We start from the raw sequence: 27,524 nt of genomic DNA on the forward strand, positions 1-27,524 counted from the left end.
TTCACGGGACACATTTCCGGTGTTGTGTGTTTCACTGAGAAACCACTGATGTTTATTTACTGCTTGATTGCTGATAAGAAAACTAAGCTATCTACATCTTTTGACACTCCTTCGACTCCCATCCTTACACGCTACAATATTTCATTAAATAAAACGCGGAATTGATATCTTGACATGGACATTTTTTTTTAAAATGTGGATTTCCGCGGACATTTCACACGCCTGAAATTCTAATCTGGATTGTTTCTCAGGCAGCAAGCGACCTGGCAAGTTTTCTTCTCGCTCCAGACGGCCCTCCCCTCCCTAATAGGAGCCCAGAGGACATTTTGGTAGTTTCACATTTAAAAAACAATGCAATACATAGATTTTTATTTTTTTCAAATAACTGGAAATTGCAATTTTGTTACAAATTTTGTGTCAATGCTGAAGAGCCAAAGCCGAACTGAAATGCAAACGGTTAGCATGCTGGCCAGATAATGTCAAGTAACAAAAAAATGAGCTAAAAAGTTAGCATGCTAACAACAGATTCAGATTCAGATTGAGATAGGTCTTTATTTTCATTGCACAAGTACAACAAAACTTTGTTTTCAGCACAAACCCGTTCAAGATTAGACAAACAGTGTACAGGGTTACACAACAGGAACGCTGATGGGTTGCCATAAGGCGCCCCGTAAAAGATGGGAAAAAGGTAAAACGCTGGGTAAATAGCATATATACAGTTAGCATTAGTGAAATACCAAAATATAAGAAAACTGAAGTGTTTACTTGCTAAATTAGCTTTAAAAAATTTAGCATGCTAAAATGCTAACTATAACTTGTGTCAAGTAAAAAATATTACTCTGAGTTAACCTGAAAAAAGTGCTTAAAATGCTAGCCTGCTATTGTTAGCATGCATCAAGTACCAAAATATGACTTAGGTGTATGCATTGTATACTAACATTGGCTGAATAAAATCTAGCATACTAACGTTAGCATGCCAACAGTTATTTGTCAGATAACAAAACGTTTGATGCTGAGGTGTATTCCTGCAAATTGTCACCAAAAAAAGCTAGCATGCTAATATTATGCTATGATTTAAACCAAACATCAATGGTATTCTTTGTGTTTTTTATTATGACCTCCCGTTCTGCTGAATAAAAGGTACGATTTTAAGGAAGGTTCAGATAACCATGGTGGGGCTATGGGATTTTTAAAAAAAAGGACATTGTTGAACGTGACTGAGCTGCCGAGTAAATCCATTTTAAACTTGCCAGCTAGCGATTGGCGCGCTAGTTGACAACTAGTGGTTAGCCATGCTATACTATATTATTTTAATATCTTAGTATTGCACAATAACAAGGTACCTTTTAGGACCAGTTTTTAGTTTAAAAGACTATTTATATGGGATATATAGAGTGGGTATAGGACAGAAGGCGGGGCATTCTGCAAGGTCAGCTCGCCTGTGACCTCAATAAAAACAAGAGGAATAAAAAATGGCTGTAAAACAGGTGCAGTATATTTGAGCATTTCATTCTGTAAATTACTTGCCTCCATTTTGCGTCGCCATGTGCACCTAAATTACAGTTTTAATAACATTGTCAGCGGTATGTGAAGTGAAGTGAAGTGAATTACATTTATATAGCGCTTTTTCTCAAGTGACTCAAAGCGCTTTACATAGTGAAACCCAATATCTAAGTTACATTCAAACCAGTGTGGGTGGCACTGGGAGCAGGTGGGTAAAGTGTCTTGCCCAAGGACACAACGGCAGTGACTAGGATGGCGGAAGCGGGGATCGAACCTGCAACCCTCAAGTTGCTGGCACGGCCGCTCTACCAACCGAGCTATACCGCCCCACGTATGTGGAACTTTTTCAAACTAACGTTGTCGCCACACCCTTCTCTCTTCAGGCAATCAATCAATTGTTGAGTCAAATTAAGCCGCAGGCTCCACTCCTGGTGGTGCCCTTCCGTAAATTCCTTTAACTTTCAGCTTTGCAACCATATAACACCGCTATCAGACAACGCCAGAGAGACGGTCTCTTATTTGTTTGTGTTGAAATATTTTGCCAACAAACCTTCAGCACCACAATCTCCTCCAATATGGAAGATAATCAGGTCTAATGCCTTTAAAGCAGTGATTCTCAAACTGTGGTACGTGTACCACTATTAGTACACAGGCTCCAGATAGTGGTACGCCAATTAAATATTCAAACACAGTGTTACTCTTCAAACTGTGTAATGTTGCAGTGGCCAAAGAAACTAAATATGCTTGGTAAATAAAAACCTGCCTTGTTTTTAAATTAATACTTAGTCCTACTACGCTACTGTATTCTAATGTTGGTCATTATGTTGGTGCTTGGAGAGCCAAGTGTTTGAGAACCACTGCTGCTTAACACATGCGATTAATCACAGAAAAATGATGGCATTATTCATGTATAAACACAGAATGATCCCGTCATTTATTTTGACAGGTCCCAGCACAGGAGGTTATACGGTCAGTGATCACACGGCAAAAAAAAAAAAAGTAGATTTGACAATAAAAACTGGCATCATAGTCGCAGAATTTGACTGTAAAATTTACAATGTTTTTTTCTCCGACTTACTGCAAAATGAATATTTTTTGCCATAGAATCTCGTTCTTACAGTGTATTACTGTATGTCGAAAAACAGTGCCACTGTTATTTTTTACGGTACAATTCTGGCGACTGAGCGGCCTTTTTTTTTTTTACCATCAAATCTACGGACTTATTTTTACAGTACCGTTATACATCAGTGCAAAGATGAGTGAAGAGACTCCAATTGCTCTTCAAAATTAAAACAACTTAAAACTGTTAATGAGAGTTTAGCATAGAAATGACATGCATTCAAGTAAACATTAAAAAAAAAAGTTCCTATGTGACATTATGACAATAAAATTGCATTTGTATGAAAATATTTGGGTCTTTTTTAAAAGTCAATTCCACATAGGCAAATTAGTGCAATTAATCTAGATGAATTACAAAAGTGTGATTCATCTAAATAATTGACAGCACTATTGACAATGCACACATTTTGGTTAAACATTACTAACAGCTGACAAGTGATAAACAGTGCATTCAGTTTAAAAGTGAGGTAAAAACACAATAAATACATGTGTATTGTCATTATAATCAATAGTACACAAATCAAATTATTGAACCAGATAACTTACTTTTGGTGATGGCTAAGTGAGCTTGTGGCACACTCACTGGCTGTATTGACACGGCACTGATACTGTGTTGTTGTTTTATAATGGCACCATCTGCTGGATTTAAAAAGTCACTACATTTGACCTGCAAATGAATTGAATACTTAACAAAAGTAATTATAATGAAAGTATTATGAAACACACACACCAAGAAGTTGTATCTTATTTGGCGATATTTGATCAAAAATGACCCCACACTTTGGAATTTTTTTAAGGTGATGTGCAACCGTACAAGCTGTTACTCACAAGCCAGAAGAAGCTTCCTGATAAACACAGTTTGGCGCTTCAGTGAAACGACAACTGTATCGGTCAGGGGGTCTATTCTTAAAGTGACACACACACGGAGGTATCGTTGGACACTGTATCACTCCTTGAGTTTCATAATGCTTCAGTATCGTTGGACCCATCACTTCCTATTTTTAGTGAGCTAGTACCGTACAAACAAACCAAAGTTATTTTTACAAACACGATACTGTGTCACACTGACGGTATCACTTCTCGAAATGTCCATGAAAAAAAAATAAAGGCTTCAGCCAGGCCTGGGCAATATGGCCTAAAAATAGAATTTCAGATTTTTTTTTTCTTACTAAAAATTTGATTCATGATTTTTTTCGGACTTTTTTGTTTTTTATTTAAAAAAAATAGTAGGTTAAAAGGATACAAACAATGCAGGATACATGGCATGAGCCATTTTTATAAAATGTTTTTTTAGACAGATTAAAATTACACTTTGTATAAAACATTAAAAAAACAAAACTAAATTAAGAGTTTTCTCTGGGTGGCAAACTTCTGTTTTGAATAACATTTTAAAAAAATATTAGCATTTCGCAATGCATGAAAAGAACTAAACTAAACTCCTACATTGATATTATTATAATGCAAACAAAACAAGTATTTCTTATATATATATATATATATATATATATATATATATATAAGAAATACTTGTATATAAATAACCCGTTCATGAATGAGTATATCCGTTAGGCCACCGTGTTCAATAGAGAAGTCTGATCTACAAAATGTGCAGGCAGCATACCCCTTCCCCTTCAAGCTGTCCTGGATGACCTGAAAGTATTTTTTCCAATCATTTTGGAACTTGCAAGCGTACTTCTTCTTACTCATCGTCACCATGTCTCTTCTTCGTTCTTCTGCTTCGTCTGTGTTATGTTTTTGGACATTACTACTTGCCGTAGTTTTGAAGCAATGCATGATGGGAATCCAAATGTTGTGTGTCAGTGTATTAACGTGCCGGCTGGAATAAACACACGCTGAAAAATAGCTCCGTGCCTGCCTACTTTATGGGTTATAGATAAACCTATGGATAACGGACACATATATAATAGTCTCCTTTTCAGGTGAGAGAGGACGCTAAAGGCAGTGCCTTTAAGGCACGCCCCCAATATTGTTGTCCGGCTGGAAATCGGGAGAAATTCGGGAGAATGGTTGCCCCGGGAGATTTTCTGGAGGGGCACTGAAATTCAGGAGTCTCCCGGGAAAATCGGGAAGGTTGGCAAGTATGGGTAGTGGTGTAAAAGTTAATCGGTACAAATGGAAAACCGATTTTAACTTTAGAAATATTAATACATTGTTTGGCGAGCCGCTGGGTCGATCTATATCTAGTATGGATCAGTCCATGTCCGGTTGGAAAGTCATGAATTGGTTGATTGGAGCTCTGCTACTAAATATGGCCGCTTTAATCTTGTGAGACTTCTGTAGTGACGTAAAATGAGAGTAACGTTCTCGTTTGCAACTGACCACAGAGCGACATGGCAGACAGCACCGGAAGAGTTTACAAACAATGCAATCCCGAATCTTAAATCTAAAGTGTGGTAAATATTTTTTTTTTTTTTTTTTAAATGGTCAGTTGGATAAAAGTATGGCCATTTGTAATGTTTGGAAAGCGGCAGCACGACTAATCTTAGTACACACCTGTTGTGACGGCATGAAGACACTCAAGCGGGCAATGTGGGAGCTAGGGATGCTAATGCTAGCAGAGCTACCGACTCGCAAGACAAAGACACTGATTTGAAAGACTTCCAGCTCCGCCGCAAAGGTAATCAGAGCATCTACTTCACTGTTCATTGTGCTAAAGATGAAGGCCTAGCTGCACAGTAAGCAGCAGAGTATTTGAGCTTTTACAATAAAGCTGCTGTTTAGTTTACGTTGTGGCACTTTTTACTTCTACCACCTTAGTCACAAATCCAAACCACTGACTACATGTTTCCTTTCTTTGGAACTAGTTGGTGTTAGCATTAGCCATGTTGTTGCTGTTTGTGAATGTGTGCTAATGAGATGAAGGGAGAGGAAGCTCCTGTGGTCAAAAAGTATGCTAGAACAAGAAGAAAAAAAAAGATAGTTTAAAAAAAATTTAGATCCTCCGCCAAAAAAAAAAAAAACTTGAGTTAATCGATAAATCGCCCAGGCCTAGTTCTAGCCTTGAAGTGAATGCACAAGAGACTTCTGCAAAGTTGAAGTCAAAATACGACACCACCTGTGCCACAGGAGTCCAGTCCAGTCCAGGCTGGTTTCACCTGGAGATGAAGAGTAGCAGCGAGATGACGGAGAGGCTGAAGGACACTTTTAAAGCTGCGTTCCTCAGCAGGACCTCGACGGGGTAATGATCACTGACCTTGAGTGCCTGAGCCAAACAGAAGCACGTCAGACTGTACATGTGTCTTTCAATTTGTGTCAGCACTCTGTAACACAGAACTGTATGAAGAGAAATGTACAACCAGACAAATGGATTTGCCACCATTTTAAGTAAAGAAAAATACTTTAAAAATAAAAGATTAGGTTAAACTTATTCTTGTGGGTGGGGGTTAGGTTTGCACGATATAAACGATATAAATTATTTAAATTTGGCCGACGATGCAGCTTTTAATACTATCATCAAATCAGTTTTTGGAGAATTACTTTAATTAATTATAGTTACTCATTACTTTGCCAAAAAAGTAACTAACGGAAATTACTAGGGGAAGTAATTATTGTGGTACTTAAAAAAATAAATATCTGGCATATTTTTATTTTCATGTCTGACTCTCAACAAAGGTGGACTCCTCCCTTCTCCTGCTTCTTCGTCTTGACTTCACTTTCTTGGAGCCTGTTTTTGCACTGCTCTCCAAAAATCTAAATAACACAACTGATCAACTTGCCTCTCAACGAAATTGACAAGATCTCCTCTTTGAGACATTCAGGGGGAACCTCCCTGTCCTGATGGAACATTTGTTCCTGGACACACAATAATCTCTTGGGAGAAGTGGAGGGTCGTGTGCCTGGCGATTCTTTCAGTCAGTCGAGGACGATGAAGACATCTACCTATTCGTAATCCCGATGAAAGGAGATCTACTGATTAAGTAAGTGTTGCCCTGGCGAATCGACAAATTCCAAAGATGTTAGCAACCGTTAAAGGTACTCCAAAGCTGCCACAAATGATTGAAAGATGAACAGAGCTGTGGGCGCTCAGACTTTTGTGGTTTCTGTACTAAATCGCAAACTGGATAACATCTTGGAGAAGCTGTGTGCTCTGCAAAGCAAAGTTATGATCGTTACGTCAAAGGCGATTAATTAGGTTACTCATTACTAGTAAAAGTGATGCAGTTATTCCCACCTCTGCATATCAGTAAGTGGTTGATATTACAATGATTGAATCATTTGGAAAATTGTTTATCATTTTTGCTATTGTTTATAAACTCATGGGGCAAAAAGAGCCAATATTTTTTTTGCATTTATTTTTATTTTTATTTTTTTACTGTATTATAAATGTTGTACAGTCGAACCTCGATTTACGAACTTTTCAATTTAAGAACTTTTAGATTGCGTGGAATATGCCGTGTTTCTGTGTATTGACGCTTCATTCATTCATTTTGAAGAGATTGAGGAAGCCGCTGTTAAAGTTAAGGATTTTTGTGATTTTTGATCGTTTGTGAGGGCACCTTAGGGACTTCTGTGTGTGTGCGTGTGTTGCGAGAGCAGCACATACAGAGCCGATAAACTTGTTTCTGTTGTTTTGGCTTGTTAATAAAGAGATAGTTAATCCTCTTTGTTATGTTTGTTTGATATACAGCACTCTATAGTGTGTTCAAAGTGTAGAAACCTAAAATATGGAATATTTTTAGGAGCTATTTTTCCTGAATTTAGGATTACCTCCTCTTCTGTGAGTTGATATTCCAACTGGAAGTTAAACGGCTTGGCAGAAAATGGCACAACTGCTTTGGAAAATGCATCACCGTTCACAAGGATCCTGAGGAAACACAAATAAAAGACCCATTTAGCATCACCTGGTTTGAATACCTGCTCCATAGCTAATGTTTTACGAGTGACTGCAGAATCAGCAATACATGGAGAATATGGTGATCACCTGTCATAAGCACATGAGGTGGTTGAACGGACAGTGGTGTCCGTCTTATCCTTTATCAGCCAGGACAGATCCTTTTCTGTGAACAAGCGCAGTTTCTCCCGCCTCCTCTTGGAGAGGTAGTTGCAATCAGCGTTGAAGTCCCCAAGAAGCATCACGTTCTGTTCCAAAAGGACAATAGAGACATTGGGAATGTAGCCCAGCCAATAATTGAGGAAACAATGTGCCTGTACTTGAATTAGCTAAAAAATAAAAAAAATAAAGATAGCGCGCTATTAGTTAGCATGTGTTGAGTATCAAAATATATTAACTCTGGGTTGTACACCTGCAAAGTTAGCGAAAGAAAAGCCAGCATGCTAACAGTTAACATGTGTGAAGTATCAAAATATTTGACTCTGAGGTGTATAGCTGCACAGTTTAGCGAAAGAAAAGCTTGTATGCTAACAGTTAGCATGCCTCAAGTATCAAAATATTTGACTCAGAGGTCAAATATTTGAGCTAATGTGCTAAAACACTAACATTAGCATGCTTACAATTGACAAACATTAGCAAAGAGTAGTGATGGGTACGGCAACACCGATGCATCGGCGCCTGCGTGGAGCTCATAGAGCGATACCCTGTGTCGGTGTGCGTATCGCTTTTAGAAAGTCACGTGACCGAACACGAGCTGTTTTGGTCACGTGACCGCTCATGAGCTGTTCTGGTCACGTGACTGCTCATGAACTGTATCGCACTGACGCCTGCGCGCCAAACTGTTTATTAGGAAGCGGCGCAATGCGTGTTGTTGACGAACACCGTTAGGGCCGCTTGTTGTCACTGTCACTCAAAGTTGCATTTCAAAATTACACAGAATAAATGTGTTTATTTTGTTTAGAATTCAGATGGGTTTGATTTGGTGCGCGGCATATATTGGCTGTGCGGCGCACGGTGTGCGCGGAGGACGCTTGAGCAGTGCGCAATTGCGCAGGCGCGCACCTTAGAGGGAACGTTGCTCACAGGGCACAGAGGAGGCGTCAGTGCGATACAGTTTGCGTATCGGTCACGCGACCAAAGCAGCTCATGATCAGTCACGTGACTTTCTAAAAGCGGTACACGCACCGACACAGGGTTTCGCTCTATGAGCTCGACGCATGCGCCGATGCATCTGTGTTGCAGGACCCATCACTACTGTTACTAGAGAAGGTACAGGAATGACGGCGTGGCGAAGTTGGTAGAGTGGCCGTGCCAGCAATCGGAGGGTTGCTGGTTACTGGGGTTCAATCCCCACTTTCTACCATCCTAGTCACGATACATGTTCACATTATTTGACTGTATCTAAAAAAGATAAAAATATATTTTTATTTAAATGAAGATATGAAATAATCCTAAATGAAATACAATGACTTGGTTTATATTATTGTATATACCAGGTCATAAAATCAGTGTCAGTTGAGTCGGTCCATAGGTTGCCTGTAGGGATTTTTAATGTCCAGCAGATGTCAGTATTTAGTGACACAGTATCGACACAGTATCAATACAGTTTTGCAATGTGTCAAAACGCTTCATGAGGCCTCATCAACCCATCACTAGCAAAGAGTGTTCCCATAATAATACATGATTAATGCGATCATTTTTGTGATTTTGTGTTGACCCTTGTTCAGAGTCAAACGTGTACTCGGATCAATATTTGCAAAAATAACTTCATACCTCAGTTTTCCACATCTTCTTCACATGTTGTAAGACATCGTAAAGTGCCTCCAGCTCCTTACTGGTGTTGGTTGGACTGGTGTGTTGTGGGATGAGGACAAACTCCTTGATGGCTGCATAACGAACAACAGGTGTGTGACTGTGACTGCATGACAAACAACAGGTGTGTGACTAGGGATGATGTTTGATAAGAAATTATCGAGTTCGAGCCTATTATCGAATCCTCTTATCGAACCGATTCCTTATCGATTCTCTTATCGAATTCAGATAAGTTGTTGTATATGGAAAAAAACACAATATTTGGTTTAACAAAAGCTCACTTTTATTTTATAAGAAAAAAATAAAATAAAATAAATATTGACTGTTACCCCCCTAAAAAAAAATTTAAAAAATATTGACTGTATATTAAGTGGGATTTTTCAGAAAAACAAATATATACAGTAACACAAAAACAACCTGTCTCTGTGATCACTATAGGTGTATAAATAATAATATAGTGTTAAATAAAATCAGTCCCTTGGGCACAAAACTGAAAATAATACAGCTCTCCAAAAAGTTGCTGCTATTGGAACATACTAACTACACACACAGGCAGACAGCTAACAAACAATCCAAGACGTCTAATAAAGTTCCAAAGCAGATTCATCCATTTAGGCTCCTTATTGTTGTTGATTTTGCTTTGTCTTTTCCTATCTTTACTTTTGTCTTGCACTGGAATATACGACTGGCAGCCATTTCAAGTCCTCAAATCATCCATTGAAACAGTGCACAAAAATCGTTTTTCAATAAACATCTTAGTTTTAAATTTAACCACTTTCCACCTAATATTGAGTTACATAATTAAGGTAAACAGTGTACTTACAGATGTATCTTTTCCTAGGCTTGTAAGAGCTAACACAACTTGTCTACTTCTCAATTGTCTCATGAACTGAACTGACTCGCCAACCCGGAAGTGGCCAGACTAATGACGCGTAGTATTTTCATATCGCCACAAGGTGTCAGTAAGAGTCTACAATCAAATGGGCATAACATTGCCCATTTGGGATTTGTTCCCAGGGATTCGAATAAAGAACCAACTCTTTTTCTTTACTATAGTGGTCTCGATAAAGGGTACCTGTTCTCAAAAAGGGATTCGAGTCCGAGGACTCGGTTCTTTTCTTATCGAACAACCGGGAAAATCAGTTTCGAGCATCATCCCTATGTGTGACTGTATGACAAACAACAGGTGTGTGACTGTGACTACATGACAAACAACACGTGTGTGGGTGTGACTACATGACAAACAACAAGTGTGTGACTGTGACTGCATGACAAACAACACGTGTGTGGGTGTGACTACATGACAAACAACAAGTGTGTGACTGTGACTGCATGACAAACAACAGGTGTGTGACTGTGACTGCAGGACGAACAACAGGTGTGTGACTGTGACTACATGACAAACAACAGGTGTGTGACTGTGACTGCAGGACAAACAACAGTTGTGTGACTGTGACTGCATGACAAACAACAGGTGTGTGACTGTGACTGCAGGACAAACAACAGTTGTGTGACTGTGACTGCATGACAAACAACAGGTGTGTGACTGCATGACAAACAACAGGTGTGTGACTGTGACTGCATGACAAACAACAGGTGTGTGTGACTGTGACTGCATTACAAACAACAGGTGTGTGACTGTGACTGCAGGACAAACAACAGGTGTGTGACTGTGACTGCAGGACGAACAACAAGTGTGTGACTGTGACTACATGACAAACAACAGGTGTGTGACTGTGACTACATGACAAACAACAGGTGTGTGACTGTGACTGCATGACAAACAACAGGTGTGTGACTGTGACTGCATGACAAACAACAGGTGTGTGACTGTGACTGCATGACAAACAACAGTTGTGTGACTGTGACTCCATGACAAACAACAGTTGTGTGACTGTTACTGCATGACAAACAACAGGTGTGTGACTGCATGACAAACAATAGGTGTGTGACTGTGACTGCATGACAAACAACAGGTGTGTGACTGTGACTGCATGACAAACAACAGGTGTGTGACTACATGACAAACAACAGGTGTGTGACTACATGACAAACAACAGGTCTGTGACTGCAGGACAAACAACAGGTGTGTGACTGTGACTGCATGACAAACAACAGGTGTGTGACTGTGACTGCATGACAAACAACAGGTGTGTGACTGCAGGACAAACAACAGGTGTGTGACTGTGACTGCATGACAAACAACAGGTGTGTGACTGTGACTACATGACAAACAACAGGTGTGTGACTGTGACTACATGACAAACAACAGGTGTGTGACTGTGATTGCATGACAAACAATAGGTGTGTGACTGTGACTGCATGACAAACAACAGGTGTGTGACTGTGACTGCATGACAAACAACAGGTGTGTGACTGTGACTGCATGACAAACAACAGGTGTGTGACTGTGACTGCATGACGAACAACAGGTGTGTGACTGTGACTGCATGACAAACAATAGGTGTGTGACTGTGACTGCATGACGAACAACAGGTGTGTGACTGTGACTGCATGACAAACAACAGGTGTGTGACTGTGACTGCATGACGAACAACAGGTGTGTGACTGTGACTGCATGACAAACAACAGGCGTGTGACTGTGACTGCATGACGAACAACAGGTGTGTGACTGTGACTGCATGACAAACAACAGGTGTGTGACTGTGACTGCATGACGAACAACAGGTGTGTGACTGTGACTGCATGACAAACAACAGGCGTGTGACTGTGACTGCATGACGAACAACAGGTGTGTGACTGTGACTGCATGACAAACAACAGGCGTGTGACTGTGACTACATAACAAACAACAGGTGTGTGACTGTGACTGCATGACAAACAACAGGTGTGTGACTGTGACTGCATGACAAACAACAGGTGTGTGACTGTGACTGCAAGACAAACAACAGTTGTGTGACTGTGACTGCATGACAAACAACAGGTGTGTGACTGTGACTGCAAGACAAACAACAGTTGTGTGACTGTGACTACATGACAAACAACAGGTGTGTGACTGTGACTGCATGACAAACAACAGGTGTGTGACTGTGACTGCATGACAAACAACAGGTGTGTGACTGTGACTGCATGACAAACAACAGTTGTGTGACTGTGACTGCATGACAAACAACAGTTGTGTGACTGTTACTGCATGACAAACAACAGGTGTGTGACTGTGACTGCATGACAAACAACAGGTGTGTGACTACATGACAAACAACAGGTGTGTAACTACATGACAAACAACAGGTGTGTGACTGTGACTGCAGGACAAACAACAGGTGTGTGACTGTGACTGCATGACAAACAACAGTTGTGTGACTGTGACTGCATGACAAACAACAGTTGTGTGACTGTTACTGCATGACAAACAACAGCTGTGTGACTGCATGACAAACAACAGGTGTGTGACTGTGACTGCATGACAAACAACAGGTGTGTGACTACATGACAAACAACAGGTGTGTAACTACATGACAAACAACAGGTGTGTGACTGTGACTGCAGGACAAACAACAGGTGTGTGACTGTGACTGCATGACAAACAACAGGTGTGTGACTGTGACTGCATGACAAACAACAGGTGTGTGACTGTGACTGCATGACAAACAACAAGTGCGTGACTGTGACTACATGACAAACAACAGGTGTGTGACTGTGACTGCATGACAAACAACAGGTGTGTGACTGTGACTGCATGACAAACAACAGGTGTGTGACTGTGACTGCATGACAAACAACAGGTGTGTGACTGTGACTGCATGACAAACAACAGGTGTGTGACTGTGACTACATGACAAACAACAGGTGTGTGACTGTGACTACATGACAAACAACAGGTGTGTGACTGTGACTGCATGACAAACAATAGGTGTGTGACTGTGACTGCATGACAAACAACAGGTGTGTGACTGTGACTGCATGACAAACAACAGGTGTGTGACTGTGACTGCATGACAAACAATAGGTGTGTGACTGTGACTGCATGACGAACAACAGGTGTGTGACTGTGACTGCATGACAAACAACAGGTGTGTGACTGTGACTGCATGACGAACAACAGGTGTGTGACTGTGACTGCATGACAAACAACAGGCGTGTGACTGTGACTGCATGACGAACAACAGGTGTGTGACTGTGACTGCATGACAAACAACAGGTGTGTGACTGTGACTGCATGACGAACAACAGGTGTGTGACTGTGACTGCATGACAAACAACAGGCGTGTGACTGTGACTGCATGACGAACAACAGGTGTGTGACTGTGACTGCATGACAAACAACAGGCGTGTGACTGTGACTACATAACAAACAACAGGTGTGTGACTGTGACTGCATGACAAACAACAGGTGTGTGACTGTGACTGCATGACAAACAACAGGTGTGTGACTGTGACTGCAAGACAAACAACAGTTGTGTGACTGTGACTGCATGACAAACAACAGGTGTGTGACTGTGACTGCAAGACAAACAACAGTTGTGTGACTGTGACTACATGACAAACAACAGGTGTGTGACTGTGACTGCATGACAAACAACAGGTGTGTGACTGTGACTGCATGACAAACAACAGGTGTGTGACTGTGACTGCATGACAAACAACAGTTGTGTGACTGTGACTGCATGACAAACAACAGTTGTGTGACTGTTACTGCATGACAAACAACAGGTGTGTGACTGTGACTGCATGACAAACAACAGGTGTGTGACTACATGACAAACAACAGGTGTGTAACTACATGACAAACAACAGGTGTGTGACTGTGACTGCAGGACAAACAACAGGTGTGTGACTGTGACTGCATGACAAACAACAGTTGTGTGACTGTGACTGCATGACAAACAACAGTTGTGTGACTGTTACTGCATGACAAACAACAGCTGTGTGACTGCATGACAAACAACAGGTGTGTGACTGTGACTGCATGACAAACAACAGGTGTGTGACTACATGACAAACAACAGGTGTGTAACTACATGACAAACAACAGGTGTGTGACTGTGACTGCAGGACAAACAACAGGTGTGTGACTGTGACTGCATGACAAACAACAGGTGTGTGACTGTGACTGCATGACAAACAACAGGTGTGTGACTGCAGGACAAACAACAGGTGTGTGACTGTGACTGTATGACAAACAATAGGTGTGTGACTGTGACTGCATGATGAACAACAGGTGTGTGACTGTGACTGCATGACAAACAACAGGTGTGTGACTGTGACTGCATGACGAACAACAGGTGTGTGACTGTGACTGCATGACGAACAACAGGCGTGTGACTGTGACTGCATGACGAACAACAGGTGTGTGACTGTGACTGCATGACAAACAACAGGCGTGTGACTGTGACTGCATGACGAACAACAGGTGTGTGACTGTGACTGCATGACAAACAACAGGCGTGTGACTGTGACTACATAACAAACAACAGGTGTGTGACTGTGACTGCATGACAAACAACAGGTGTGTGACTGTGACTGCATGACAAACAACAGGTGTGTGACTGTGACTGCAAGACAAACAACAGTTGTGTGACTGTGACTGCATGACAAACAACAGGTGTGTGACTGTGACTGCATGACAAACAACAGGTGTGTGACTGTGACTGCATGACAAACAACAGGTGTGTGACTGTGACTGCAAGACAAACAACAGGTGTGTGACTGTGACTGCATGACAAACAACAGTTGTGTGACTGTTACTGCATGACAAACAACAGCTGTGTGACTGCATGACGAACAGGTGTGTGACTGTGACTGCATGACAAACAACAGGTGTGTGACTGTGACTGCATGACAAACAACAGCTGTGTGACTGTGACTGCATGACAAACAACAGGTGTGTGACTGTGACTGCAGGACAAACAACAGGTGTGTGACTGTGACTGCATGACAAACAACAGGTGTGTGACTGTGACTACATGACAAACAACAGCTGTGTGACTGTGACTGCAGGACAAACAACAGGTGTGTGACTGTGACTGCATGACAAACAACAGGTGTGTGACTGTGACTACATGACAAACAACAGCTGTGTGACTGTGACTGCATGACAAACAACAGGTGTGTGACTGTGACTGCAGGACAAACAACAGGTGTGTGACTGTGACTGCATGACAAACAACAGGTGTGTGACTGTGACTACATGACAAACAACAGGTGTGTGACTGTGACTGCATGACAAACAACAGGTGTGTGACTGTGACTGCATGACAAACAACAGGTGTGTGACTGTGACTGCATGACAAACAACAGGTGTGTGTGACTGTGACTGCATTACGAGCAACAGGTGTGTGACTGTGACTGCAGGACGAACAACAAGTGTGTGACTGTGACTACATGACAAACAACAGGTGTGTGACTGTGACTACATGACAAACAACAGGTGTGTGACTGTGACTGCATGACAAACAACAGGTGTGTGACTGTGACTGCATGACAAACAACAGGTGTGTGACTGTGACTACATGACAAACAACAGTTGTGTGGCTGTGACTCCATGACAAACAACAGTTGTGTGACTGTTACTGCATGACAAACAACAGGTGTGTGACTGCATGACAAACAATAGGTGTGTGACTGTGACTGCATGACAAACAACAGGTGTGTGACTGTGACTGCATCACAAACAACAGGTGTGTGACTGTGACTGCATGACAAACAACAGGTGTGTGGCTGTGACTGCAGGACAAACAACAGGTGTGTGACTGTGACTGCATGACAAACAACAGGTGTGTGACTGTGACTGCATGACAAACAACAGGTGTGTGACTGTGACTGCATGACAAACAACAGTTGTGTGACTGTGACTCCATCACAAACAACAGTTGTGTGACTGTTACTGCATGACAAACAACAGCTGTGTGACTGCATGACGAACAGGTGTGTGACTGTGACTGCATGACAAACAACAGGTGTGTGACTGTGACTGCATGACAAACAACAGCTGTGTGACTGCATGACGAACAGGTGTGTGACTGTGACTGCATGACAAACAACAGGTGTGTGACTGTGACTGCATGACAAACAACAGGTGTGTGACTGTGACTGCATCACAAACAACAGGTGTGTGACTGTGACTGCATGACAAACAACAGGTGTGTGGCTGTGACTGCAGGACAAACAACAGGTGTGTGACTGTGACTGCATGACAAACAACAGGTGTGTGACTGTGACTGCATGACAAACAACAGGTGTGTGACTGTGACTGCAAGACAAACAACAGGTGTGTGACTGTGACTGCATGACAAACAACAGTTGTGTGACTGTGACTCCATCACAAACAACAGTTGTGTGACTGTTACTGCATGACAAACAACAGCTGTGTGACTGCATGACGAACAGGTGTGTGACTGTGACTGCATGACAAACAACAGGTGTGTGACTGTGACTGCATGACAAACAACAGCTGTGTGACTGTGACTGCATGACAAACAACAGGTGTGTGACTGTGACTGCAGGACAAACAACATGTGTGTGACTGTGACTGCATGACAAACAACAGGTGTGTGACTGTGACTACATGACAAACAACAGGTGTGTGACTGTGACTGCATGACAAACAACAGGTGTGTGACTGTGACTACATGACAAACAACAGGTGTGTGACTGTGACTGCATGACAAACAACAGGTGTGTGACTGTGACTGCAAGACAAACAACAGGTGTGTGACTGTGACTGCATGACAAACAACAGGTGTGTGACTGTGACTGCAAGACAAACAACAGGTGTGTGACTGTGACTGCATGACAAACAACAGGTGTGTGACTGTGACTGCAAGACAAACAACAGGTGTGTGACTGTGACTGCATGACAAACAACAGGTGTGTGACTGTGACTGCATGACAAACAACAGGTGTGTGACTGTGACTGCAAGACAAACAACAGGTGTGTGACTGTGACTGCAAGACAAACAACAATTGTGTGACTGTGACTGCATGACGAACAACAGGTGTGTGACTGTGACTGCATGTCAAACCACAGGTGTGATTGTGACTACATGACAAACAACAGGTGTGTGACTGTGACACCACAGGAACTAAAAACCAGGAGCGTAGGAACACACCTGTCTTAGGAGCTTTGAAGCGGACAACAAAGGGTTCTCTGGAGAATGCGTCCTCGTCTCCCGGCCTGCTGTCAGGGTACTGATACTTACCGGTCACCCTGACCGTATCGACCCTGCACACAGTAACACACACACCTGTGTGACATTTCATACATTTATAGAGGGAAATGTGGGCCTTTTTTTGACAAACAAAAAAAAGATTTGAAATTGCACATCTTTTTTTTCTTTTTTAAAGAATCGTTATAAATCATCTTTTTGATTGCAAACTTTTTTTTGGTTGGAAATATTTTTCACAAATCTTTTTTTCTTGCATATCATCTTTTAGTCGTAAATGGTTTTGGGGGTTACAAATAGTTTTTGGCTGCCAAACTTTGTGTTTGCAAATCTTTCTTTCTTTCTGGCTGAAAATATTTTTTTCTTTTTACAATTTTTTTGTTGCAAATCATCTTTTGATTGAAATTGTTTTTGTTACAATAGTTTTTAGTTTGCAAAACCTTTTTGTGGTTGCAAATCTTTTTTTTTGTTGCAGTTTGTTCTTGGTTGCAAATGGTTTTTTGGTTATAAAAACATTTTGGGGGGTTGCAAATGTTTTTCATTGCAAATATTTATTGTGATTACAAATTGTTTAGCAACTTTTTTTGGTTGCAATCATTTTTAGTTACAATTTTGTTTCTGCTTTGCAAACCTTGTTTTTTTTGTTTTTTGTACTTTTTTTGTTGCTAAACGTTTTTTGATTAGAAATTGTTTTTGTGGCTGAAAATCTTTTTTTTTGTTAAAAATCTTTCTGTCAATTACAAATATTTTTTGTTGCAATGCATTATCTCCCCGTGACTGCGTGGGTTCCCTCCGGGTACTCCGGCTTCCTCCCACCTCCAAAGACATGCACCTGGGGATAGGTTGATTAATAATAATAATAATGGATTAGATTTATATAGCGCTTTTCTAGACACTCAAAGCGCTTCACAGAGAAGTGAGAACCCATCATTCATTTTTACAACTCATTCATTCATCATTCATTCTCCGGTGTGAGCGGCACCGGGGGCAAGGGTGAAGTGTCCTGCCCAAGGACACAACGGCAGCGATTTTTGGATGGTAAGAGGCGGGGAGCGAACCTGCAACCCTCAGGTTTCTGGCAAAGCCGCTCTACCCACTACGCCAAGCCGCCCCATTGGCAACACTAAATTGTCCCTAGTGTTTGAATGTGAGTGTGAATGTTGTCTGTCTATCTGTGTTGGCCCTGCGATGAGGTGGCGACTTGTCCAGGGTGTGCCCCGCCTTCCGCCCGATTGTAGCTGAGATAGGCTCCAGCGCCCCCCGCGACCCCAAAGGGAATAAGCGGTAGAAAATGGATGGATGGATTTGTTTTTGGTTACAAATCGTTTTTTGGTTAAAATATTTTTGGGAGTTGCTAATCTTTCTTTTGATTACAAATAGTTTTGTGTTGCAATTTTTTGTGGGTTGCAATCATTTTTTGGTTACAATTTTGTTTCTGTTTTGCAAACCTTGTTTGTTTTTTTTACTTTTTTTGTTGCTAAACGTTTTGATTAGAAATTGTTTTTGTGGCTGAAAATCTCTTTTTGTTACAAATCTTTCTGTCAATTACAAATATTTTTTGTTGCAATTTGTTTTTGGTTGCAAATCGTTTTTTGGTAAAAAAAAATGTTGGGAGTTGCAAATCTTTCTTTTGATTACAAATAGTTTCGTGTTGCAATTTTTTGTGGGTTGCAAATCGTTTTTTGATAACAATTTTTTTTGTGCAAAAATAGCATTTTTTGTCATTTAAAAAAAAAAAAAATGTTGCAAAACGTTTTTTGATTAGAAATCGTTTTTCTGGCCGAAAATCTTTTTTGGGGGGTTACAAATGTTTTTGGTTATAAATCTTTCTGTCAATTACAAATAGTTTTTGTTGCAAATGTGTTCTTAGTAGCAAATCGTTTTTTGGTTACAAATCTTTTGTTTCGGTTGCAAATCCATTTTAGTTACAAACATTTTTTTAAGGTTGCAAATGTTTTTTTGTAAATCGTTGCAAATCTTTTTGTGAATTACAAATAGTTTTTTTTGCAAATTTGTTCTTGGTTGCAAATGTTTTTTTGGTTACAATTTTTTTCTGTTTTGCAAACCTTGTTTTGTTTTTTTTGGGTTTTTTTTACAAATCTTTTTTTTGTTTTTGTAAAACGTTTTTAGATTAAAGTTAAAGTACCAATGATTGTCACACATTTAGAAATAGTTTTTTCTCTCTGAAAGTAATTTTTTTTTTTAACAAATAATTTTTGGCTGGTTACAATCGTTTGGTTGCAAAACTGTTCTGTGGTTGCCAATTTTTCTGTCAATTACAAATAGTTTTTCAATCAATCAATAAATCAATGTTTATTTATATAGCCCTAAATCACAAGTGTCTCAAAGGGCTGCACAAGCCACAACGACATCCTCGGTACAGAGCCCACATACGGGCAAGGAAAAACTCACCCCAGTGGGACGTCGGTGAATGACTATGAGAAACATTGGAGAGGACCGCATACCCCCCCTCTAGGGGTGACCGAAAGCAATGGATGTCAAGTGAGTCTGACATAATATTGTGAAAATCTTTTTGTTGCAAATTTGTTCTTGGTTGCAAATTGTTTTTTGATTACAAATATATTTTTGGGGGTTGCACATGTTTTTGTTACAAATCGTTGTTTTGGTTGCAAAACGTTTTTGAATTGCAAATATTTTGGGGGAGGGCAGGGGGGTTACAACTCAACTTAAATATTGTGAGCAGGGCCTCCAATGAACAAAATGTAAGAAGTATTTTCATTGGTCAGTCTCAGATGATGACTGCTGACTACTTCAGGAGTGAGCGAACATGACCAACAAGACGATTCCAACATAATGTTTAGATTTAAATGATGTCTTGCCCACAATATCTAAGTTGAGTCATATCTACAAAAAAAATAAAAATAAAAAAAGATTTGGGACCAAAAAATTTATTTTCAACCAAAAAGACGATTTGGAACCCAAAAAATTATTTTCAACTGTAAAAAAAAAAAAAAAACTAAACAAAAAAAGGTTTGCAACCAAAAATGGTTTAAATGGAATCTTTGTTTGATAATATGTTTTACTTCAAATTCATTATTTTTGTTGACAAATATTGCATGAAAGTGTCTCTCTACATCAATGATGTCATGTGTATTGCGTACCTGTAGACAAACACATACTGCTCCTGGTAGGATTCCGATCTACCAAGTCTCTCACTCGCCACGGCGTCATACTGGTGATGAATATCAAACCTGAATATTGAGGAAACAACAATAGTTTGATACCATGGGAGCGTGTGTGCGCTCGCGTGCGTGTGCGTGTTTAATCACTTGTTAAGACGCTCAAGCAACATGGGTATAGCTCTTTGTTTGCTGTCTCTCACTTCCTGAAGCAGACTCACATCGCACCGACTGATGATCTGGAAGTGGAGGAAGAATGACTTGTTTAGACACAGACAAGATAAATGCACTTCATCTGCAACCTGCAAATATTCATGAAGTTATTATTAGCTCACAAAACCACCCCCTCACACAACTAAGTTATGTTTTATTTTAAAGAAATGTTGTCTGACGGAAAGTGCTCAAACATACAAAAATTGTTTTCAAAATGTGTTAGCTTGATGCTAAGTTACATTACATATGACATATACTGTACATGCTACTGATTAGCATTAGCGATTCTACATGCCAATTTCAACACCTCCAAATGTGTTAATGAAAACTACAAGTAAGATGCACGTTACAATCAAACAGCTGGTGTGTAAAAAGTACAACACTTAAAATAGGGCTGTAACAATATATAGACCAGTGGTTCTTAACCTGGGTTCGATCAAACCCTATGGGTTCGGTGAGTCGGGCTCAAGGGTTCAGCGGAGGTCAAGACACACCCGACTCATCGTGTAAATAAAAACTTCTCCCTATCGGCTTATTACGGATACGGCAACAGCAGAAATCACACTGATTTGCAGGTGTGTAATTTGTTGTGAGTTTATGCACTGTGTTGGTTTTGTTCTTTGAACAAGGTGATGTTCATGCACGGTTCATTTTGTGCACCAGTAAAAAAACATGGTAACACTTTAGTATGGGGAACATATTCACCATCAATTAGTTGCTTATTAACATGCAAATTAGTAACATATTGGCTCTTAACTAGTCATTATAAGTACTTATTAATGCCTTATTCGGCATGGCCTTATTATAACCCTAACCCTCTAACCCTGGCCCTAACCCTCTAACCCTAACCCTAACCAAATAACTCTAAATTAAGTCTTTGTTACTTAGAATATGTTCCCATAGTGTCCAAAAAACTTTAAATTAAGTCTTTGTTACTTAGACTATGTTCCCCATACTAAGTGTTACCAAAAACATATAACTTTGTCTTGAATTTTAAAAAAAATGTTTTTTATTTTTCACTAAAGAAGGGTTCGGTGAATGCGCATATGAAACTGGTGGGGTTCGATACCTCCAACAAGGTTAAGAACCAGTGATATAGACAAACCGTGGTAATATTCCAGGCGGTTAGTATTACCGCTTCAAATTGTAAGTATTGTAAAACCGTACCGCACCTCGTACCCCTTGGTGCTCATTTCCTGGAGAAGCAGCTAGTACGCTGATTGCTAACAAGCTCAAATGCTACAAGACACATTTACAGTACGTCTTTTCAGCTCTGTCAAATATTTCAGTGTGTGTGTTAGTACTTTTTGCGCACATTTAACAATACCCTGATGACGATAATGATTACCTCTCAATACTTACAGTATAAACACTTTGTAGGAATCAACAAAAGACACGACTGGCACATTCAACTCAATGGCAAAGACTACTTCCTGACTACGGCAACACAACTAGGACAAACTGAAATGAATGCGTACTTGCAAATTTTAGTCAAAAGTGTAAGAAAACAAGATGTAACAACTGGACAGTACCGTTATAATCAGCTCACTGTTCAACGTTAGTGAACGAGATTTTACTATTATCAAATAACTGTATTTTTGCATAATTAATGTTAATTAATTTTAATCAATATAAAATAAATAATTATTAAACTTGGTAACATTTATTATCACCTAAAGACACACCAAAGTACCAAAAATAGGTACAGTTGAGTATTGATTCTTAAGTATCAGTTGAAATGTAAAAATTAATTTTGTAATCCCAGTCCTTTTAATACTTTAAAAAGTAACTTATATTTCAACAATGATGCCACGGTCTAAATACCAGAGTACTGTTAATAACAGGGTGTATTTACAGTATATAAGCCCACACATACACATGATTCAATGACATATTCAGGAGCACCTAAAGCACTTGAAGGTTTGGTGACTCACTAAACTTGACATAACCAATTTCCATATTCCTCATCTTCAGCGTCTGGACCCCCCCAAACCCCCAGTCCAGTTCTGAGCCACGAGTCAAACAGTTTTTCGTGTTCTCCCCTGCCTACTTCACCTTGGCCAATGTGTGCATGACGTCGTCATTCCCAGCTTTGGATTCCCCAAAGTGCTGAAGGTTGAAGGCACATATCTTGAACTCTGAGGCCCCCTGAACGCCACACGCAGCCAAACAGGCGAGCAGGAGGACCAAAGTGTGCCTCATTTCCACCGCTGTGAAAGATTGTGAGAGATTGTAATCGTGTTCCAGTAGTATGAGGCAGAGATGATTGAACATGCATTTGGTATATGTGGAAACAACAACCATCCGTGCAACCGTGTAATTGTTTGAACAACATAGTGACTCTATAGAAGTTGTAATAAGTGCTACTCTGTCAGAAGACCGCATGTAAACAAAGATGTCACATTTGTTATCACTTTTGTTGCAGCACTTGCGGTTGGTTTATTATCAGTCAGCGTTGTCATGTTAGCCTTGGAGTTGTGCTCTTAATATGAGTCACAATTTTTTTTGTAGGAAAAAAAAGCTGATAACAGACATGACAAAACTATAAACATTTGAAACGGCAACTACCTGGCTTTGAGAAACACTGACAGAAATCAAGAACATAAATTGTGGTTGTAACAGTTTCATTTTTAGATCAGAGTAAAACAATGTGGAGTTATCAATTATGAGGAGCAAATGACAGAATCAACCTCTACATATTTTTTTATTATGTATTTCTTTTTTTATTATTTATTTTATATATATATATATATATATATATATATATATATATATATATATATATATATATATATATATATATATATATATATATATATATATATATATATATATATATATATATATATATATATATATATATATATATATACGTGTGTGTGTATATATATATATATATATATACACACACTACCGTTCAAAAGTTTGGGGTCACTCAAACAATTTTGTGGAATAGCCTTCATTTCTAAGAACATGAATAGACTGTCGAGTTTCAGATGAAAGTTCTCTTTTTCTGGCCATTTTGAGCGTTTAATTGACCCCACAAATGTGATGCTCCAGAAACTCAATCTGCTCAAAGGAATGTCAGTTTTGTAGCTTTTGTAACAAGCTAAACTGTTTTCAGATGTGTGAACATGATTGCACAAGGACTTTCTAATCATCAATTAGCCTTCTGAGCCAATGAGCAAACACATTGTACCATTAGAACACTGGAGTGATAGTTGCTGGAAATGGGCCTATATGCACCTATGTAGATATTGCACCAAAAACCAGACATTTGCAGCTAGAATAGTCATTTACCACATTAGCAATGTATAGAGTGTATTTCTTTAAAGTTAAGACTAGTTTAAAGTTATCTTCATTGAAAAGTACAGTGCTTTTCCTTCAAAAATAATTTCAATGTGACCCCAAACTTTTGAACGGTAGTATATATATATATATATATATATATATATATATATATATATATATAATGTATTTTGGGGCCGTACTCTGGCTCCCGCACACACTGGGAGTCAAATGTATTGTTCATGCAGATTCACATATACTCACTTGCATACATACACACATACATAGGTACCTACGCTCCCACATACATATACAAATACAGTACATATTTACACACTCAAAGTTCGTACATTCCACACGCACTCATCATACAAACATACTGTATACACATACTGTACATATACATTCACTGTACAAACATACATATACACACACTGTACATAAACACTCACTGTACAAACACACACATACACATACTGTACATATACATTCACTGTACAAACACACACATACACATTCTGTACATATACATTCACTGTACAAACACACATACTGTATACACATGCTGTACATATACATTCACTGTACAAACACACATATACACATACTGTACATATACAAGTACATATGCACACATACACTCATGCACATAATCACGTTTCATCAAACATATATTAACGTTGTTGCCCTAGGGTAAACTGGGTATAACACATGGCACACTGACAAAGCTTAACCTATATGTTACTATAACAATCTACAAGGTTAATGTAGGTTGCTTCTCTTTCTTCCCCTCCATTTTTCTGCATTCTTTCGTATCTCAAGCTATCATTACGTATATTTATTGTTGCATTTGAACAATTGTATTGTTGATAATAAAGGTAAAGTATTGGTATTGTTTATTATCAATAGCGCTATTTCTATTGGTACTCATATTGCTTAATTTTTAATGTAATAATGCTCATTGTCATTTCTGTATTATTTTTCATTTTCAGTAACTGCTTATTTGCTATTACTTTTACCATCATATTTGTACATGTAGTATTTGCTGATGTTGCTCTGTTGTTGTTGTTGTGTTTGCTGTTGTTGTTTTTGTCTCTCTGTCTAATCCCCCTCTTGTCCCCACAATTCCCCCCTCTATCTTCCTTTTTTTTCTCTTTCTATCCCCTCCTGCTCCGGCCCGGCTGCACCAAATGATAATATACGGTAAATACATTTAATAAAGTCAAATACAAATAAGTCAACAAGAGAAGTATCCTACACTTCTCTTTTGTAAAGTAAATCTGAACAGCCGAAATGGGCATCTACATCTACTATATGATTTGCATGAGAAGCTGGGCAGGACATTATTAAAAAAAAAAAAAAAAAATTAAATTAAAAAAAAAAAAAAAAAAAAAAAAAGTACTTTACTTATGGAATCACTCAATTCTGAGCAAAAAAACGATGAAAACAAAAACAAAAAAAACAGTCCAACACACCACGAGTAGTTCGTTGCACCACCTCTGGCTTTTATAAGAACTTGCGACTTAACGAGTGACAAACAACTCTTCATCAATCTTGCACCAACGTTCTCTGATTGCTGTCGTCAGATCGCCTTGTCATCCACCATTTTCTTCTATCTACACTTTTTGTATCTTTCTTCAAGGAAACGTTTGACACTTCGTGCTTTATCCTACTCAGTGGCCTACTGGTTAGAGTGTCCGCCCTGAGATCGGTAGGTTGTGAGTTCAAATCCCGGCCGGGTCATACCAAAGACTATAAAAATGGGACCCATTACCTCCCTGCTTGGCACTCAGCATCAAGGGTTGGAATTGGGGGTTAAATCACCAAAAATGATTCCCGGGCGCGGCTACGCTGCTGCCCACTGCTCCCCTCACCTCCCAGGGGGTGATCAAGGGGATGGGTCAAATGCAGAGGACAAATTTCACCACACCTAGTGTGTGTGTGACAATCATTGGTACTTTAACTTTAACTTTAATCTATGGCAAGATGCACATTCATGTGGAAAAATGATGTCATCATCCCCAAACATGCTTTCTACTGATGGAATAGAGACACAATGTCAACTTTCATTTATTGAAGATGTAACGATGGCCCGTATCTTCAGTGAGTGTGGAAATGTGCATCTTTTCTTCAGGTAGTTGTCTTCATAAATCTCATTGGAATCAAAACCAAACAAAAGTTCCAGCATCATCACAGATTCACCATTCATCACTGAATATGACTTTCATCCAGCCACACATAGTTCACCATTGCTTTTCCTTAGCCAATCGGAATCCTTATTGTTTATGTTTAGACATCTGCGGTCCTCTCCAAAGTTTCTCATTGTCCCATTGGGTTGAGTTTTTCCTTGCCCTGATGTGGGATCTGAGCAGAGGATGTCGTTGTGGCTTGTGCAGCCCTTTGAGACACTTGTGATTTAGGGCTATATAAATAAACAATGATTGATTGATTTTCTTGTTTTCTTTTAGTCTTTCTTAAATCCAGAAAGTTGCCTTTTGAAACGACCGACAGTTTTTTGTTCACTTAAACAACTGCATGAACATCCCCCAAGTCTGCTGATTACATTTTCCTCCCGGGGGTTGTCTGATGTTAATCATTTAGATTATTAGTTATTCGGACTCTGGGGTTAAACTGAAAGCTCACCCACAGCAACCCTACCTGGCCTCCCCCTCTCCCCCTCTCCAACTCCGCCCCTCCCCCTCCCTCTCCCTCCCCCTTCACCTGGAGGACGATCAATATGCCTCTCTCTCTCTCTCTCCTCTCTGTCCTTGCTCTTCAACTTCAACAGCAATAATAACCAACAATTTTTCTGGTCAGTACCACAACACAGCGGACTCTGATGCTCTTTTTGGTTCCAGTGGACTACACATCATCCACCTTAATGTGAACAGTCTCTCTGGAGCCAAACTTGACCAAATCAGAGAAATGTTCCTCAACACGAAGGTAAAAATCTTGTGTTTCTCTGAAACCAAATTTGATCAAAGTATTTCTGACTCAGAGATAGAAATACAAAACTTTTCGGTTATCAGAAAGGATAGGAATAAACACGGTGGGGGCGTTTGTATGTATATTCACCAGGATATTAAATACATAACTCGCACTGATCTTAACCACAATGACCTGGAATCTGTGTGGGCGGAAATCAAATTTAAAAACGCTAAGCCGGTACTAATAGGGACTGTTTATAGACCCCCTAATCAGAGTGATTTCTATGGGGCTTTGGAAGAATGCTTGGCAGGGACAGACAACATGGAGAAAATTATAACTAGGGATCTGAACACAGATATTCAACGCAAAGATGCGCCTGTCTTCAGATCCTTCAGCAAGTTTTGTAATCTGCACGGTCTTTCCCAGCTAATAGCGCTACCCACAAGGGTGTGTGATTCCACCCAATCAACCATAGATCTCATTCTCACTTCAGACCGGCCTAAAATAAAAAATAGTGGGGTCATGATCTGTGGTCTTAGCGAC

General features: G+C 39.8%; 1 protein-coding gene across 1 annotated transcript in view; it reads right to left on the reverse strand.

Annotated features, from left to right (window-relative positions):
- Nucleotides 1–438: 438 nt before the first annotated feature.
- dnase1l1 (deoxyribonuclease I-like 1) overlaps nt 439–27,524 on the reverse strand; it is a 30,170-nt gene continuing 3,084 nt past the window's right edge. The window contains exons 2-9 of the mRNA XM_062054194.1: nt 22,821–22,975; nt 20,703–20,791; nt 20,535–20,624; nt 17,359–17,471; nt 9,248–9,360; nt 7,565–7,722; nt 7,351–7,447; nt 439–5,845 (exon numbers count right to left, since the gene is read on the reverse strand). Of these exons, the coding sequence (XP_061910178.1) occupies nt 5,735–5,845; nt 7,351–7,447; nt 7,565–7,722; nt 9,248–9,360; nt 17,359–17,471; nt 20,535–20,624; nt 20,703–20,791; nt 22,821–22,967 (918 nt within the window). The 5' untranslated portion in view covers nt 22,968–22,975 and the 3' untranslated portion in view covers nt 439–5,734. The remainder of the gene's footprint in view (nt 5,846–7,350; nt 7,448–7,564; nt 7,723–9,247; nt 9,361–17,358; nt 17,472–20,534; nt 20,625–20,702; nt 20,792–22,820; nt 22,976–27,524) is intronic.

This window comes from Entelurus aequoreus, linkage group LG07 (assembly GCF_033978785.1).
Source record: "Entelurus aequoreus isolate RoL-2023_Sb linkage group LG07, RoL_Eaeq_v1.1, whole genome shotgun sequence".
NCBI lineage: Eukaryota > Metazoa > Chordata > Actinopteri > Syngnathiformes > Syngnathidae > Entelurus > Entelurus aequoreus.